This window comes from Xenopus laevis, chromosome 9_10S (genome assembly GCF_017654675.1).
Source record: "Xenopus laevis strain J_2021 chromosome 9_10S, Xenopus_laevis_v10.1, whole genome shotgun sequence".
In the NCBI taxonomy this organism is placed as follows: Eukaryota; Metazoa; Chordata; class Amphibia; order Anura; family Pipidae; genus Xenopus; species Xenopus laevis.
In genome coordinates, this window is record NC_054388.1 from 114800400 (window position 1) to 114818122 (window position 17723).

Genomic DNA, 17723 nt, shown 5'->3' on the forward strand with positions numbered 1-17723 from the left:
TGGACAATGTACTAACACTGGAGAAACTAACAAGCCAAAAAATGACTCACAGAAATCCTTTAACAAAGTGTGGAACCCATGGCTAATATACAGGAACATTTCATTAAAGTAAAGCTTTAACTCGTTAGCACTCCCACTCTGACTAAGCGGAGAATCCAAATTCACCCAATCTATAGCCCACATTTTGTAAGTGCAGAATAATGACAGAACTCATAGAAAATGGAAACAATTGCTTGATTGTTTAATTGTATATTGTTCAGTGTTACTATCAAGTACAAACTACTGCTTTATTATTTAATGGAAAAAAGGAATCATTAAAATGACAATTAAAATTGACTCAGTGGGCGGTGCCTTTCTGTAATTTGGAGTTTTTCTCTAAGAGGAACATGGGAGATCAGACCAGTAGTGCAGCAGCTTTAGGCAAATACTCTTATGGCTAAATTGAAGGTACGGGTAAACAGTGTCTTACTGGGATGCCAAGGACCCACTTTTCAAACTATTATTCCTTCTCTCCTCATTAAACCTGTTTATTCTCCTTGTCTTTAAAGGTAACTGGTCATGAACATTTTTCACATACAAGCAATTAAATCCACTACTGAGAGGCCTGGGACCATGTCGGACATTGGGGGTAAGATCACATAACAGGAGACGATGTGATGGGGAGCCAAATTTATTGACTACTTGTCTTATCCTTTCAAATCACATGACAAGGAATTAACCCCACTGCCATTTGATAGAACAGGAAATATATCATAACTGCAAACCAGATCTTGTAGGCAATATTGAATAATATATGGTGCTGGTGTTATTAACAAAACATTAATATTATCTTTATGAATGACCCCTTTGTTGGAGCTCCCAATAGATCCATTATGGTCCCTGTTTGGAATAAGCCGGTAGGAGGGGGGGGGCAGCCAATCAGAGCCCTGCAGTCTCACAAACAAAGACAGGCTTCAGTTCCCTATCAGGTCCTGCTAGTTGCTGATTCGTTCTTGTCCTGGGAAAGGAGGCAGCAGTCGGATTTGTAAACCATTTTACAAATTTAGAAAAAGCTTATGGTTTTCCTCCTATATATTTTAAGATTACTGTTACATGCAAAACATTTCCCACATTTAGAACATTAAAATTGGTTCTCCCCGGTGTTGATTTATTGCACATGAACAGATTGGATGAAGCATCAAAACACACATTATGATATAATCGATGGGAACGAAATATTTGCCTGATGCCAGATTTGTAAAACATTTCACACAATGACAATAAGCTTACATTTTTTTTCCTGTGTGAATCTTAAAATGTATTTTTAGACTACTGCTATGACTAAAACATTTCCCACATTCAGAACAAGAAAAAGGTTTCTCTCCCGTGTGGGTTCTATGATGAATTGTAAGATTTGATTGGTAGAAAAAACATTTCCCACATTCTGAACAAGAAAAACGGCTCTCTCCTAAGTGGACTCGTTGATGATGGGACTGAAGTCCTGATGAATTAGCGAAACATTTCCCACATTTTGCACAAGAAAAAGGTTTCTCTCCTGTGTGGATTCGTCGACAATGGACAGTGAGTTGTGATGAAGTGACAAAGCTTTTTCCACATTCAGAACAAGAAAAAGGTTTTTCTCCTGTGTGGATTCTGTGATGTGCTCTAAGGCGAGATTGGCTTAAAAAACATTTCCCACATTCTGAACAAGAAAAAAGTTTCTGCCCTGTGTGGATTTTTTGATGCTCTCTAAGGCGTGATTGAAATGAAAAACATTTTCCACATTCAGAACAAGAAAAAGGTTTCTCTCCTGTGTGGATCTGTCGTCGATGGACATTAAGTTGTGATGTAGTGACAAAACATTTCCCACATTCTGAACAACAAAAAGGTTTCACTCCTGTGTGAATCTGTCGTCGATGAACAGTAAGTTGTGATGAAGAGGCAAAACATTTCCCACATTCTGAACAAGAAAAAGGTTTTTCTCCTGTGTGGATTTGTCGTCGATGGACTGTGAGTGATGATGAAGAGGCAAAACATTTCCCACATTCTGTACAAGTAAAAAATGAACGTTTTTTTCCTGTGTGGGTTCTTTCATGTCTCTCAAACTCTCTATTATGACTAAAATGTGCGGATGTTTTATCATTTTTATTGTTGCCATTTGTTTGTATAACGTTTCTGACTAGGCTGCATCCCATGATAGGAGTAGGTGTATTTGTTTCCTGTATCTGTTCTGTAACTGGATTAATGCTGCAATCTGATTGGTTTGCCTCTTCACACAAAGCTTTTTCCTCCTTAATAACAAATAATACATTATCACCTTGTGAGTTGTTATTTAGGCTACAGCCATTAATATGAGATATTTTATCTGTTTGTGATATCTGTCCTGTAATTTTATTTATTTTGCAGTACGTATGGTCTGTTTTCGATAAAACGAAATCCTCCTTAATTCCATCCGGTGTGTCCTTAGGGAACAAACTGCTATTCAGACTCTGCCCCATGAGAGTCGATGTGTCTGTTGCTTGTGTTTGTTCTGCAAGTTGTTTTTCTTCTTCCCATGAAGCCCCTTCCTCTTTAATAACAACTGATATATAATCCTCTGCCGAGCTGTTATTCAGGCTGCATCCCATGATAGGAGTAGGTGTATCTGTTCCCTGTATCTGTTCTGTAAGTGGGTTAATGCTGCAGTCTGATTGGTTCCCCTCTTCCCCTGAACCCTCTTCCTCTTTAATCCCATTGGCTGGTGGGGGCTTTTCCGATGAAAAATTTTTAGTGAGATTTCCATCTTTATTACAGCAAAATGTTGCTTCCATATGTGCTGTAACATTGCTCTCATCTTTATATTCACAGACTGCTAAAGAGAAAAATATAGGGACAATTAGTTGATCAGACATATATCTGGCAAACAATGTTTAATTATAGAGGAGAGAGAGAGGAAAAACTCAATTTATACACACACTTACATCTACACTTAAAGGGGTTGTTCACCTTCCAACACATATTTCAGTTCATGTTTCATGCACCAGAAATAAAGACATTTTTTCATTGACTTTCTGTTTTTGATATATGACCATTTTTATAATATTGAACTGTAAAGTTTTTCACCATTCATCTTCTTATGTCTTTCTAAAGCAGCTTTGTACTGTGCACAGTTACTATTAGCAACATCCATTATTTCTATCACAGACATGCAGGCTTTTCATACAGCAGGAGAATCATTACAGCATTTGTGATATGGATCAACTTGCCCACACTCTGGATGTAGCAACTAAATGAACTGCAACTCCTGCCAGTCGCAAATAAGTAACTGCTCAACAATAATAACATTAAAGGTAGCAAACCTGCCAGAGTAAAAATAAAACAATATAGTATAAAGTATAGATTTTCTGTACGTCCAGAGTTAAGTATTCAAAATATAAAAATAACTAATGAAATATTGTCTTCATGAAATTGTATCTAGAATATAAGGATTGACTTTAAAATGTAAGTTCATAGTTCTGTAAATAATAAAAGTCAATTTTTCCAGTATAAGGTCAAATTATTAAGGCTATGTAGTAAAGCATTTATTTATTCATCCATGGAACCATAAAGGAACTTATTAATATTCTCTCTTTCTTCCTTGTCTAAGCCATGTAAATAAATTTTCCATTTGGAGGTTATTGTTTGTTGAGTCTTCTTGTTATCTAAACTGAGGTTTATAGCTTCATTGATGTACAGACTTCGTAGTTTTGATAAGACCTCCTTTACAGAAGGAGAAGTAGACTTAATCCAATATTTGAAGATAATTCCCATGGAATCGCCGTGTATAGGCAGGTGTTCTGCCTCGGCTTCCCCACAAGCTGCACGTCCATGGAGATCCTAGGAAGGCGACCCCATACCGCTGCTGCTGGGCTCTAGATACACGGCGATTCCATGGGAAGGATCCAGTTTTAGTATCTGTCCATGACCAGTTGCACTGGCAGCGCAGGACTCAGCGGATGTATAAGTACCGGTTCAGTTCGGCTCCCCCGCAGGCTGCACACTCGTGACTGCACTCCTCTACCTTACTGCACCTTTTTTAGAGACATTGGGGAGGCTACCCGCATCGCCTTCCTACTGCTGCTGTTGGACACCTGGGAGGACGGAGGATGAAGAAGAGAAGGAGATCGGGTCAGAGAACAGCTGTCATGGAGGAGAAACAGCCAGGGAGGAGAAATCAAGCGCCGTATAATGGATGGTCGCCGTTTCTGAAGAGGAGCGGAAGTGGAGTTTCAGTAAGTTATTTCTTAATAAAGGCTTTGCTATTTAAAGTTTAATTCGTCTTGGTGTTTTTTTTTCGTTGTATACTAACGAATTTTTTAAAAAAAAATTTTGATGTTACTGGTCCTTTAAGATCGCCTAGTAGAGCGGTTTTTGAGGAAAGTAGTATCTGAGAATTTAATTTATTGCTTAAAAATTCCTTTATCTCCATCCAATAATGTTCTATTAATGGGCAATTCCAAATTAAATGAAAAGTGCTCGGAGAGGGAGAGTCAGATTTTGGACATGAGTTGAGATAAATGGAATTTTTTGAGGAAAAATGGAATCCTTTATATGCCAAATGAATTAATTTATAATTTTGTTCCCTTCATATTTCCGAGGAAATTAATTTGTCAAAATTGTTAATAGAATCTACCAAAGAGTCTGTAGAAATGTCCATAAGCATAAAGTTAGACCATTTTTTAGCTGTAGATTCCATAGGATGAGAACCCAGGCTATTAATATTCCATATGTTTGTCTGAATGGATCTGACTCTTTTGTCTGGTGGAAGAAGAGAACTTATTGAAAAATGATAATAAGGTGGAGTTATAAGAATGGAGAGAGTCTTTTGGTCTCAAATCATTAAACCAATGAACCAATTGGATGTAGTAGAATTTATCCTTATCCGGAATCAGAAATTTGGATTTAATATCTTCCCAAGATAATATTTTCTTTGAAATTGGAGATTTAATGTCACGTAGAAAACGTATTCCTTTAGTTTTCCAGGACGTTGAGAAAGGTGGAAAAGCTGAGCTCGGCAAACTGTGATTTTTTATCACTGGTAAGTACGGAGTGAGTTGATAGTTGGACTTATATAGTTTGTGTATAATTCTCCAAACGGCAAAGTGTCTCTGTATTTCTTTAAATTCTCGTGAATGGTTCTTAAATCGTTTATGCATTGTTGTTAAGATATCTTCATTAGAATCTGTAGAAAGTTCTTTTGACAAGTTGGTGTATTTTCCATTATTACCCATCCATTGCAAAATATATCAAGTAATGGCTGATAAATTAAACGATCTATAATCCGGTACTCCCAGTCCTCCATATTGTTTTGAACAATTTAGTTTCTGAAGGGCTATTTTTGGTGGGTTTTTTTTCCATAGAAACTTTGAGAGTGAAGATTCTAAGGTCTTAATATCATTGTGTTTTAGCATTAGAGGAAGGTTAATAAGAGGATATATGCATTTGGGAAATGCTATCATTTTATAAAGAGCAAATCTTCCTTTTAGATTTAAAGCAGCATTTATCCATTTGTCACAGAATTGGATGATCTTTTTTATTATTGGTGAGATATTTAATGCAAATAGTCTATGTAAGTCTACAGGTAACAAGAGACCCAAGTATTTTATAGTAGTGTGCCTTTTCTCTTTTCCTAAATTATTCAGGATTGTAGAGGAAGTTTGACCATAAATATCCATTAACTCGGTTTTTTTAATATCTATTTTGAAACCCGATATTGAGGCAAGATCATGAAATATGGAAAAAATCTCTTCCAAATTAATATTGGGATCCTTAATAATTAGTAAAATATCATCTGCAAAGGCAGTTAATTTAACTGAAACACCATTCATTTCTATACCAGGTAAGTGAATAGATTTATGCAGACATCTGATAAGAGGTTCCAAGGAGAGATTAAAAGGAATGGAGAAAGAGGACATCCTTGTCTGGTTCCTGTCTTCAAGTTGATAGTTCCAGACATTTCACCTGCTGCAATAATCCTTGTAGTCGGGGAAGTGTATAGTATTGTAATAAGGTCCATAAAGGCTCCTTGAAATCCAAATGCAGAAAGAGAGTCATTCAAGTGATTCCAGCAGATGTTATCGAAAGCTTTTTCGGCATCGATACCTACTAACGTAGTTGGTATCTTTTTTGCTTTAGCAGTATATATGGCATTAATAATTGTTCTAATATTTTTAGTTCCAGATCTTCCTTTGACAAAACCCCCCTGTTCTGAAGAGATAAGATTTGGGAGAACCCTTGAGAGACAATTGGCAAAAATTTTAGTTAAAATTTTTAGATCCTGATTGAGTAGGGCAATAGGTCTGTATGAATTAATTTGGGTAGGGTCTTTACCTTGCTTGAGAATAACCTTTGTATAGGAGATTAGACTGGACGGTAGTGGTTGTTTCTGGGTGATAATGTTGTTAAATAGATGCGTAAGAAATGGAGAGATTTCATCTATTAGACATTTGTAGAATGGGCCTGTGAGACCATCTGGACCCCCTGCCTTATACATTTTTAATGATGAGATTATATCTCTTACTTCTCTTTCAGTGATTGGAGCATTGAGTTCTTCCAGATCCTGTTGAGATAATAGGGGGAGATTAATTTTGCTAAATAAAATCTTTCTCTTGTCATGGTTTGTAGTAATAAAGTTGTTCATAGAATTTTTTGAAAAGAATCTACTATCTCTGAAGGATTATAAGTAAATTTGCCTAAATCTTTTTCAATCCTTGAAATCCTCTGAAATTTGGACCAATTTTTTGTGAGATTTGATAATAATTTGTTCGATTTATTTCCCATGTTAAAGTATTTGGATTTGAAATAAAATTGATGTAAAGAATCTCTAATCTTAAACCATGTTTTCATCTCTTTTAAAGCTTCCTCAAAAGCAAAACGGGTTTTAAGGGTAGGATTTGTTTTAAATAATATATATGTATCCTTTTGTTTTTTACTTAGTTGTAGAAATTTAGAATTGAGGTTTTTCATAAAAGCTGATTTAAAAGAAGTTATTTCACCTCTTATAAAGGCTTTCCAAATATCCCAAAGAAGATTTGGATTGTCTTTGTGAATAATATGGAGATATTCCATTTATCTTTTAACATTTTTTGGAACTCAGGTTTTGAAGCTAGAAAAACAGGAAAATTCCAAGGAATAAAAAACCTAGGAACTAAATGAGTTGTCAGGATAATGTTAATTGGAGTATGATCGGAATATGAAAAATTTCCTATATTAGCCTCTTGAATATGTTTTAAGAGGTTCGTGGAAGTTATAATATAATCTATCCTTGTGGCTGAACCATGCGAATGTGAGTAAAATGTAAAGTCTCTTTCAGAAGGATTGAAGATTCTCCAGGTGTCATTTAAGTTGGTTATATCAAGAAAATCCGATAGAAGTTTTGATTTTTTTTGAGTTGACTTTAGATTCATATTACATTTATCCAATATCCAACTATGGGATTCGTTGAAAGCTCCTCCCACCACTAAATTGTGAGAGTTAAGGGAGAAAATATTTTGGGTGATTTCCGAATAAAATTAAATTTTATCATCACGTATAAAGAACAAATATTCCAAGGGAGATTATCAATAAGAAGAGAATGAAGAAACTCTTTCCTCCATTTCTGCTATATTGTCACTCTGTGAGGTAAGTTTAGCAGCTAGGCCCTGTATGTCTGTCTAAAGCTGCTTCAATAGTGGGGTTAATGAGATTAGCTACTTATGTAGCTATTTGTTTGATATTCAAATCAGTGGGTGTGCTTTGAGGAGGGGAGGGTGTTACTTGTGTGTGGCAAGCCCTGCTGAAGTCCGCCATTGCCCTACTAGCTGAGGGGCCGTCACGCTTCTTCCTCTTGTTATCAGGGCTAGAGGTGGCGGACGACGGAGCTGCGCTCTCCCCCTTATTCTTGTGTCTCACCGAATCACCGGCCATATTGTGAAGACGTCGCCACTGGTAAATTTTTTCCTTTAGTTGCTAAGAGTATAGGCAGCGGAGCGAATCTATAGCGCTGCGCAACACTCAGGCGCCATACCCAAAGTCGTTTTTTATTTTACCTTGAATGAACTCGAATGACCTCGAAAATCGAATAGTATCTTATTTAAAAAATAACTTAAATGTCTAAAATGCAATGGAATATTACCGACCTGAAAACTTGAATCAAATTAGACTGAACTCAAATTAAGTTTTTTCTCTTAAAAAAAACCTGGAATGTCAAGACGACTATTAACATCTTCAAATGGGTCACTGGATCTCTGCCATTGAGTTCTACATGAACTGGGCAGGTTTTAGGTGGCGAATAGTAAAATTCAAGTTGTTCCCAGGGTGAAGGTATGATGAATCTCAAATTCAAATTCGGATTATTCCCAACTCGAATTTTTGACCAAAGTGTGGGTTTTGACAAAAATCCAAATTGAAAATCCGAATTTACAATTGGAACCTTAATAAATCTGCTCCTAAGAGAATGTATGACATCTGGGTGCCTGTACCCAAACACATTTTCTTCGGCACACCACTTACTTTCTTTCCATAGGGTGCATTCAACTCCTCCAGCTACTTCCAAACCAATTTTCCACACAAGAATTCCCATAGGGAGGAAGCACACCAGACACTTGGCTTTGCCTTTTAGAACATTTATTCCAGCAGAGTTGGCACAAGCTTTCGTGGGTCAACCCCAGTTTTCACCTGAGGAAGGGTTTGACCCCGAAAGCTTGTGCCAACTCTGCTGGAATAAATGTTCTAAAAGGCAAAGCCAAGTGTCTGGTGTGCTTCCTCCCTATGGGAATTCTTATCTGGGTGCCTGTGCCACACATGATTAACTGGGTATAAATAAATGCCCAACTGGCAATTTCCATGTCCCTTTGAAAAGACAAAATATCCTGCATAGATTCCATGCTCTGCTTGTAATAGAAATCACCCATTACTCACCCAGTGGGCTGAGCTGCTGTGGCTCCTGCTTTATCTCTTCATCATAAAGGTCCTTGTTTCCTTTTATATAGTCCCACTCGTCCGAAGAAAAATAGATGGAAACATGATGAGTCCTTATGGCAACCTGTCACACACAATGTTCCAGTCATCCCCCAGCCAGAGAAAGGGATTATCATCCACTGTTACTAAACAATAAGGGGCCGCTGTACCCACCTCTCCAGTCAGCAGCTGGATGATGTTGGACATGAGTTCCAGGATCTTCTTGTCATTCTTGTTATTTTCCTTCTGTATGACGGAGCCAGGGGCATGCAGGGCCCCCCCATCATCTGACTTCTTCCTAGGGATGTAGTGCTAAATATTGAAAGGAAGAGAGAATGGTGTTTAAGCTGCAGAGAGACCCCCTTTGTACAGACAGACAGTCTCTTGTCAGTGTGCCAGTCACAGTGCCCCTCACCTCTCCAGTCAGCAGATAGATCATCTCCAATGTGAGATTCACCATTCTCTCCTTCTTCCCCCGCTCCTCCTCATTTTTATCCTTCTTCTTCCCCTTCATCCCTGTGTCACTTGGTTCCTTCCACATTCCCATTGGCTCCTCGTGGGAGGGACTGACCTGGAAGTGACCATGGAATTAAGCACTTACACATTTCTATAGAGCAGGGATCCCCAACCTTTTTAACCCGTGAGCAACATTCAGAAGTAAAAGGAGTTGGGGAGCAATGCTACCATGAAAAATGTTCTTGGGGTGCCAAATAAGTGCTGTGATTGGCCATTTGGTAATCCCTATGTGGATTGTCAGCCTACATTGAGACTCAGTTTGGCAGTGCGTCTGGATTTTATCCAATTAAAACTTGCCTCCATGCCAGGAATTCAAAAATAAGCCACTGGGAGCAACATCCAAGGGGTTGGGGAGCAACATGATGCTCACGAGCTACTGGTTGGGGATCACTGCTATAGAGGAATATTCTCTGTGAAGCCCTTTCCCTTATTTTCATGCTCAAAAGGACATTTTTTTACACCAGTGATTTTTTCTATTTACACCAGTAATCAATTGACTAAATTATCCAGTAGCCTATCTACTGGCTAGTGCACAGGAAGAAAAAGATGCCCCCCCCCCCCCGAGACCAATTATCTGACTTGTGCACAAATATGGATTATGTTTATACTAAGGATGGCATATAAGGCCTTTTTACATAAGAATCACTGATGATGTAAAAAAAAATTTTTTTTACTTGTTGCTTTTCTGTATATATCAAAAGGTGTGTCATAATCTCCCCTTTACACCTCTTACTTTTTTTCACGTCCTGCCATCACTCCACCCCCTTGTTAAGATATTTAACACAGTGGGAATTTTTAGTCTTGATAAAGGCCCCAGCGTGGTCCGAAACGTTGCCTTTCTTTGTCTAGCAAGAGCCAATAAATCACCTTTATAATTGAAAACTTGGATCAGCGTGCTGCAGTTTCCTTGGATTTACATGTGCATTGTTGTGAATCTCAGCAGGGGGTCTAATTGACTGTACAGCACCCGACACCTGAGAGGGTACCATTTAACATGTAGAGCACTCTAATTTCGTGTGGAATTGCTTTTCCTGCCAAGAGGAGCTCCCCGTTTAGCTATCACCTGATGTCTCAACATGGCTCATATTCACATGATTCTACGGAAGCAGATGCAATTCATATTTTGGGTCAAGAACAGAGCAATAACTTGTTCCTGATTGAACCTACTGGAGAAAATATTGCAAGGAAACTTGAAAAGGAGAAAAGATGCCTGACAGGTATGGAACTACACTCCATCACACTAAGGGGCACATTTACTAAGGTACGAGTTAGTTGAAGTTAAAAAAGTTCGAATTTCAAAGTAATCTTTTGGGTACTTCGACCATCGAATAAGCCATATCCGACTTCGACTCCAACAATTCGAAGTAAAAATCGTTAGACTATTCGACCATCCAATAATCGAAATACTGTGTCTTTAACAAAACTTTGACTTCAATACTTCGCCAAATTAAACCTGCTGAAGTGCTATGTTAGCCTATGGGGACCTTCTAGAGCATTTTTTCTAAGTTTTTGGCATTCAAAGGAAAATCGTATGATTCGAAGTACGAACGTACTACTATCGGAATACGATCGTACGATGCTTAAAACTCGTAGGAGTTTCGTAGGATTCAATTCGATGGTCAAATTTCGAAGTATTTTACACTTCGAAATTCGACCCTTGATAAATCTGCCCCTTAAAGAGTATTATAAATCGGAACGCATACCCAGAGGTTAACTTGAAAACAACCATTTTCCTAGCCAATACAGACTTTGTCAAGAGGTATGAACAAATTGTGAAAAAATGCTCGTTTGACATATTATTACTGAATATAGAATACCTACAAAATACCATTCCGGAAGTGATCTCATGCATAACAGAACAACAACTTAAAAGCACACTTCGTACAGAAGAAGTAAAAACATCCTTACCCGAACGAAGGAATCCGTGATTAAGCATCGCATCGCAGAGTAGTGGTGGAGCACAAAAGAATTAAATTCCATAGAGACGCTGAGGATTACCGAGCGGGTCACGTCTATCAGTGGAACACATCAAGAGCGGTAGAACGCAGCGCAGTGGACGATGCGACGTATCACGTGACCTCACAGACACTTTGCATGGGAAACGTCCACTAGGGAGGACACTGGAGGATCGAACAACTGAAAACACCTCAGAGAGTTCTACTTCCTCGTCTTTTTTAGACTACAGCCCTCCAAGACACGCAGAGGACAGAAAAGGTGCAACATGCACCAACACCCGATCAGAACATCACAGGGACTACACATCTACAACTGAACGGATCCAGCAACCGACCAGAACAACGAGAAAGACTCAGAAACGTTAGTATATTTCTGACACAATGTTTCATCTAAACAAATGTCATTGTTACAAAAAGCTTTAACATTTAGTCCCACAAGTAGATGTGACACATTTGAATTAGATGTGGACCTACAAAGGTTTAATCGGAATTTGCGTCTAAAACGACACTTTTTAAAAATGCCTAGTATTGCTGTGGACACATATAGTAATGCGGGGGTGGGACACTCACAATTCTCTTTGAAGCAAGTAACTTTACACCATCAACCACAGACAATGTGGTAGAGGCTTACATTAAACTGGTCCAGAATGATATAGAAACACTATAAAAAACATCAAGCGTAGGCCTTGGATGGGCATAAAATCTAATTTGTCTTATAGTTATAGGATATGTCTACAAGAACTTATAAACAATGACAAATTAATTTTTAAACCAGCTGACAAGGGAGGGGCCTTGCAGGTTCTGAACAAATAATTACATGGATGAAATCCTTTCACAACTATCAGATACCAATGTCTATAGGAAGGTCAATACAGACCCACTGGTATCTATACAACAATGCATTATGGATAAAGTCATTAATGCAATGGAGGCAGGTGTTATAGATGAAGAACTTAAAATGTTCCTCATCAAGGACATTCCTATTACACCGGTGTTTTACACTCTGCCTAAAATCCATAAACACTTACAAAACCCACCAAGTCGCCCCATTGTGGCTGGAACTGACTCTGTTTTATCCCCTTTGGCAATCTTTTTGGACAAAATATTACAACCACTGGTGCAGGGTATGCATTCATATGTGAAAGACACTACACATTTTTTAAGTATATTAGAGCAGACAACATTACCTAATGAGTATATTCTTCTAGTGAGTCTTGATGTGTCAAGTCTTTATACATCCATCAATCATGACTCAGGTCTTACTGCAGTGGAACACTATCTAAACACCACAGACTATACAACTGCACAAACATCTTTTGTGTTTGATTTGATGGAAATTGTATCGCACCAGAACTACTTTTTCTTTGGGGATAACTTTTACATACAGCAAACGGGTACTGCAATGGGCAGTAATGTGGCCCCTCTTATGCAAACCTGTACATGGCCCATATTAAGAAAAATTTGATTTATAAACATCCCCTTTTCGGTCACATTGTACCCTGTATTTACTGTACATAGATGACCTGTTTTTACTCTGGGATGGTGATTCTGAAAGCTTAACTACTTTCTATCACTTTTTGAATAACATGAGGGAGACATTGAAATTCACAATAAATTATGATCCAACAAGAATCAGTTTCCTAGATGTACTAATCATAAAAAATAGGGGCACACTAAAAACAGCTTTCTACAGAAAGCTTACAAAAGAGCTAACAATTTGAGAGATCGCTTAGTCAAGGCTGATGTTGGGAGCCAAAAATTCCAGAAAGGACCTTTTTTACACAAACCCAAGTTTGGTACCTTTCCATGCTTGCACTGTTGTCAGTGTAATTCAGTTTGAACACTTTAGGTGGCCATACACGGGCAGATTAAAGCTGCCGATATTGGTCCTTTAGACAGATTTGGCAGTTTATCTGCTCATGTGTGGGGGCTCCCAACGCATCCTCCCGAAGGATATCAGGTCAAAAATTGGCCAGATATTGTTCAGTCAAGTTTGATTTTTCGGACGATCCAGGACCGCATCGGCTAGTTGATGCGGTCCTGCAACCCATTGGAGCCCATTCGTAGTATTGTAATCCAATTATTCGGCCCCAAGGCCGAACGTTCGGATTCATCCGATATTGTCCAGCCGTTAGTGGGCACATCGGGTTAAGATCCGCTCATTTGGCAACCTTGCTAAACGAAACGAGCGGATCTTATAGTGTATGGCCACCTTTAGGAGAGGAGGCAACAGATTACTAACATTACAAAAACTGGAGATGCAGTGGATACACAGACTTGATACAGTGAATAAAGATTATAGCCCAGCAATGTTTATCTACCAGCAGTTATTGTGGTGTTCATGCAAATGGCCTGTAGATATCATTGTGCTCATACTTATAATGCGCATACTTCCTGGTAGCTTAAAAGTGAAAGTTACTGTTGTGTAATGGCTGCATGAGTCTCTGCTAATAAAGCACTGTTATACTCTACTCATTCTCAGCTACCCAAATCATAACAGACTAATTACCCGCACTGATATGTTTTGGGGTAAGATAGAAATCCATATATAATTTTATCTTCTTCTTTAAGGCCACTGAATAAGCAATCTGAGTGCTGGTACCAATATCTGCATAATTTGAAGTTCATTAGAAAGAAAATGAATGCAGTACAGGTACTGATTATGAATCTCAGAATAATATATGTTTAATAACACAATTTTAATTTCTTAGGATGTACTATGAGGCCAATTGAATTGTCACAAATGACATGATGGGACTACCAAAAATCTATGTAATTTTTACCACACAGACTTTTGTGCACAAATATGGATTCTGTTTATACTAAGGATGGCATATAAGGACTTTTTACATAGGAATCACTGATGATGTTTATGGTTTTTCACTTGTTACCTTTCTGTATATATCAAAAGGTGTGTTATAATTTACCCTTAACACCTCTTACTTTTTTTCACGTCCTGCCATCACTCCACCCCCTTGTTAAGATATTTAACACAGTGGGAATTTTTAGTCTTGATAAAGGCCCCAGCGTGGTCCGAAACGTTGCCTTTCTTTGTCTACCAAGAGCCAATAAATCACCTTTATCATTGAAAACTTGGATCAGCGTGCTGCAGTTTCCTTGGATTTACAATTATCTGACTGGGGGATTCACACACTGATTAAATGGGAAGAAAATCCAGCCAGTCTGGAACAGCAGGAGACTGGGAAGTGAGTCGGCAGCTGCTGCTTCAGAAAAGTCTGCTTTCATATAATTATTATTATGTATTTATAAAGCACCAACATATTCCACAGAGATGTACAATAAATTGGTAAAGAAATGAAACATAAAGATTTACATACAGAACAACCAATTACTGCAGAAAGTGATAACGAGGGCTCTGCCCCAGGAGCTTGCAATCAAAAAATTACAGACATCCTGATATACGGAGGCTCCTCAGTGCCCTGATCCCCAGCCCATGGGTCCAGCTGACAAACACTTCAGTCTGGAAGGTTGTGGCACAAAGGCAGGGACCCAAGCAGGGAATAGAATAACTAGTCTGGCCATGGGCTCAACTAGCAATCCCACAATCCTCTGTTACCTAAATCCTACCTTTAATGAGCCTACAGCTCCAGTCTGTATCATCCCCTCAGGCTGCAGGGCTGTCCTTGCTACCAAATGGCACAGGAATTCACTTATGGTGGCTGGGTTGGAGCTGCTGCTGCTGCTGCCACATAAACTGCACTGAGTCAGTACAAAGTGTCCCTGGGAATAATCAGCTCATGTGTTGGGAACAACAAGGTAACGCTGCTCCTTTACTCACACCATTAGTGCAGCCCCATCCCTTACTCACCTCACCCGCTTCCCACAGTGTTGTGGCTCTGCTGGAGGAAGTGGGGGAAGGAGCAGAGATGCAACTTCAATGGCTGTGAGTGGAATGTGGGCGGTACAGAGAGCAGCAGAGAAGAATGATTGGATTAGGAAGCACAAGGGAGGGACAAAGAGTTAGGGACAGAGGGAAAACTCACAGACTGCTGTGTAAGTGTGAGAAAAACTGAAAAAGGGAGAGTTGGGAGGTATGATAATTATGTAATATTTTTCTAATTTCATACCTCCCAACTGTCCCGCATTATGCAGGACAGTCCCGCTTTTATTCGCCTGTCCCGCGGTCCGGATAGCAAGGAGAGATGTCCTGCAGCGGTTTGGATTCCTGCACTTCTTGCTGACTTCCAGGTTCAGCACTTCCGGCACAGCAGAGGGGAGGAGCAGTTGTCTCCTGCTTCGGGTGTTTCCGGCTGAAATCTTCTGGCTCAAGCTGCATTATTCAGTCTCAGCTCCGTCTCGCTCAGGTCAGGACGTCACGATCTCCCTGCTGGATGTGGAGTGATGATCACTCAGTCCATGTGACTCGTCTGGCGCGTCAAAAGAACTTACAGAAGCGCTTTCTCTGAGTGCTCTGTGGCAGGCTGTTGTGAGCTCTGCTGGTGGGATTAAGAAGAGCTCAGCACTGACTGTGAGTGTCGCTGCTGCTGCTAGTTTGGAAATCATCAGCTTGGCTTTCAGAGTGACTGAAACTTTTCAGTAGCAAAACCAAGGTGGGGCTAGTTTTTTGTGTGGATTATCCTTAATGTAATTTTGAAGGGTTAAAAAAAAGTAAAAAAATGGCAACAAAAGTATGTTGAGCAATTTGCCTTTTTTCCTATTTTTTTACCTTTTAAAATTACTGTTTACTGACCTTGTTCTGGGCAATGAAACACAATCAATGCATAGTGTAAGGATCTGCCCAGCATGCCAGGCCTGATAACACTATGGTGTAACTAATAATTGCAACTGCCCCCTCCTCAACCCCCTCCCCCTAGTAACTTCAGCAAGAGCAGTACTACAATGAATGGATGAGCAGGGGGGAGGTTCATTGTAGATTCATTATCATACTGCTCTTGCTGAAGTTACTAGGGGGAGGGGGTTGAGGAGGGGGCAGTTGCAATTATTAGTTACACCATAGTGCTCTCAAATTGTTAGCTCTTTTGTAAGCTAGCATGGGGAGTGAAACAAAGCTCTGGACCTCCGCCAGGCATGACTACAAGATATCCCATATATCAAAATTGGGAATCCACCTCTGATTTACATCTGGTGAAGCCTCAGGTACTCGCCCCAGTTCACAGGCGACACATATATCAAAATTCCTTGTATCCAAAAGATAGCTGTCCCAAAGGCTTACTTTTCAGTAAAAAATTTCTTTATTTAAATTATCATTAAAAATATTTGGTTACATTCAGCCCCCCCAGGCCCACCTTACGCGTTTCGCACCTTCCGGCGCTTAGTCATAGGTGTATCCTGACTACAAGATATGCCAATGTTTATGGATAATATTGCCAATTTGTCTACTTGCAGTGTTATAGCGACTCACAAAAACCATTCTATTATCTTTATTGCTCTCTTGTTTAACTGATTTCTTCAATTCTTGCCTGGTGTGTTGTTGCACCCTTTCTAAACTCGTCTGGAGTGTCTCACTAGTATATTCCCGATTGCTAAATCGATCCATCATTTCATTGAGAGAGTTTTCACAATCCTGGGGGTAACTTACGATGCGTTGAATTCTCGAGAATTGAGATAATGGTAGTGAGTTTTTCAAAGGATCTGGGTGAAAACTGTCAAAAGGTAGGAGATTATTTCTATCAGTGTTTTTTTCTGTAGAAAGCTATTTTTAGTGTGCCCCTATTTTTTATAATTTTTACATCTAGGAAACGTATTCTTGTTGGATCATAATTTATTGTGAATTTCAATGTCTCCCTCATGTTATTCAAAAAGTGATAGAAAGTAGTTAAGCTTTCAGAATCACCATCCCAGAGTAAAAACAGGTCATCTATGTACAGTAAATACAGGGTACAATGTGACCGAAAAGGGGATGTTTATAAATCAAACTTTTCTTAATATGGGCCATGTACAGGTTTGCATAAGAGGGGCCACATTACTGCCCATTGCAGTACCCTTTTGCTGTGTGTAAAAGTTATCCCCAAACAAAAAGTAGTTCTGGTGCGATACAATTTCCATCAAATCAAACACAAAAGATGTTTGTGCAGTTGTATAGTCTGTGGTGTTTAGATAGTGTTCCGCTGCAGTAAGACCTGAGTCATGATTGATGGATGTATAAAGACTTGACACATCAAGACTCACTAGAAGAATATACTCATTAGGTAATGTTGTCTGCTCTAATATACTTAAAAAATGTGTAGTGTCTTTCACATATGAATGCATACCCTGCACCAGTGGTTGTAATATTTTGTCCAAAAAGATTGCCAAAGGGGATAAAACAGAGTCAGTTCCAGCCACAATGGGGCGTCT

At 39.1% G+C, this 17723-nt stretch overlaps 3 protein-coding genes across 13 annotated transcripts in view; 1 reads left to right on the top strand and 2 right to left on the bottom strand.

Annotated features, from left to right (window-relative positions):
• XB5772961.L (Gastrula zinc finger protein XlCGF53.1 L homeolog) overlaps nucleotides 1–17723 on the bottom strand; it is a 579535-nt gene that overhangs the window by 307130 nt on the left and 254682 nt on the right. The window contains exon 1 of one of the 6 annotated variants that reach the window (XM_041579021.1): nucleotides 16117–16204. The exons of 4 other annotated variants lie outside the window; for them this stretch is intronic. Coding sequence is in view for 1 of the 2 variants with exons in the window: in XM_041579010.1 (XP_041434944.1) it covers nucleotides 15494–15511 (18 nt within the window). In the remaining variant the exon portion in view is untranslated. Of the gene's footprint in view, nucleotides 1–15493; nucleotides 16205–17723 lie in introns of those variants that run through there. One more of the 6 variants, XM_041579010.1, reaches the window with a different exon arrangement.
• LOC108704311 (oocyte zinc finger protein XlCOF22-like) overlaps nucleotides 1–17723 on the top strand; it is a 167487-nt gene that overhangs the window by 142634 nt on the left and 7130 nt on the right. The window lies entirely within an intron of this gene.
• Nucleotides 221–15253, bottom strand: LOC108704257 (oocyte zinc finger protein XlCOF7.1-like). Of its 6 annotated transcripts, none has more exons than XM_041579036.1 (4): nucleotides 14994–15253; nucleotides 9109–9246; nucleotides 8896–9019; nucleotides 221–2827 (listed from the first exon to the last, which is right to left on the bottom strand). In XM_041579036.1, exons 1-4 carry the CDS (start codon nucleotides 15024–15026, stop codon nucleotides 1266–1268), a joined length of 1857 nt encoding a protein of 618 aa, XP_041434970.1. In that variant the 5' UTR covers nucleotides 15027–15253; the 3' UTR covers nucleotides 221–1265. The 6 variants fall into 6 exon arrangements, with proteins under 6 accessions (XP_041434970.1, XP_041434969.1, XP_018096237.1 ...); XM_041579035.1 differs by having other exon boundaries at nucleotides 221–2830; nucleotides 14994–15252; XM_018240748.2 differs by lacking the exons at nucleotides 9109–9246; nucleotides 14994–15253 and adding an exon at nucleotides 6518–6556 and having other exon boundaries at nucleotides 221–2830; nucleotides 8896–8988.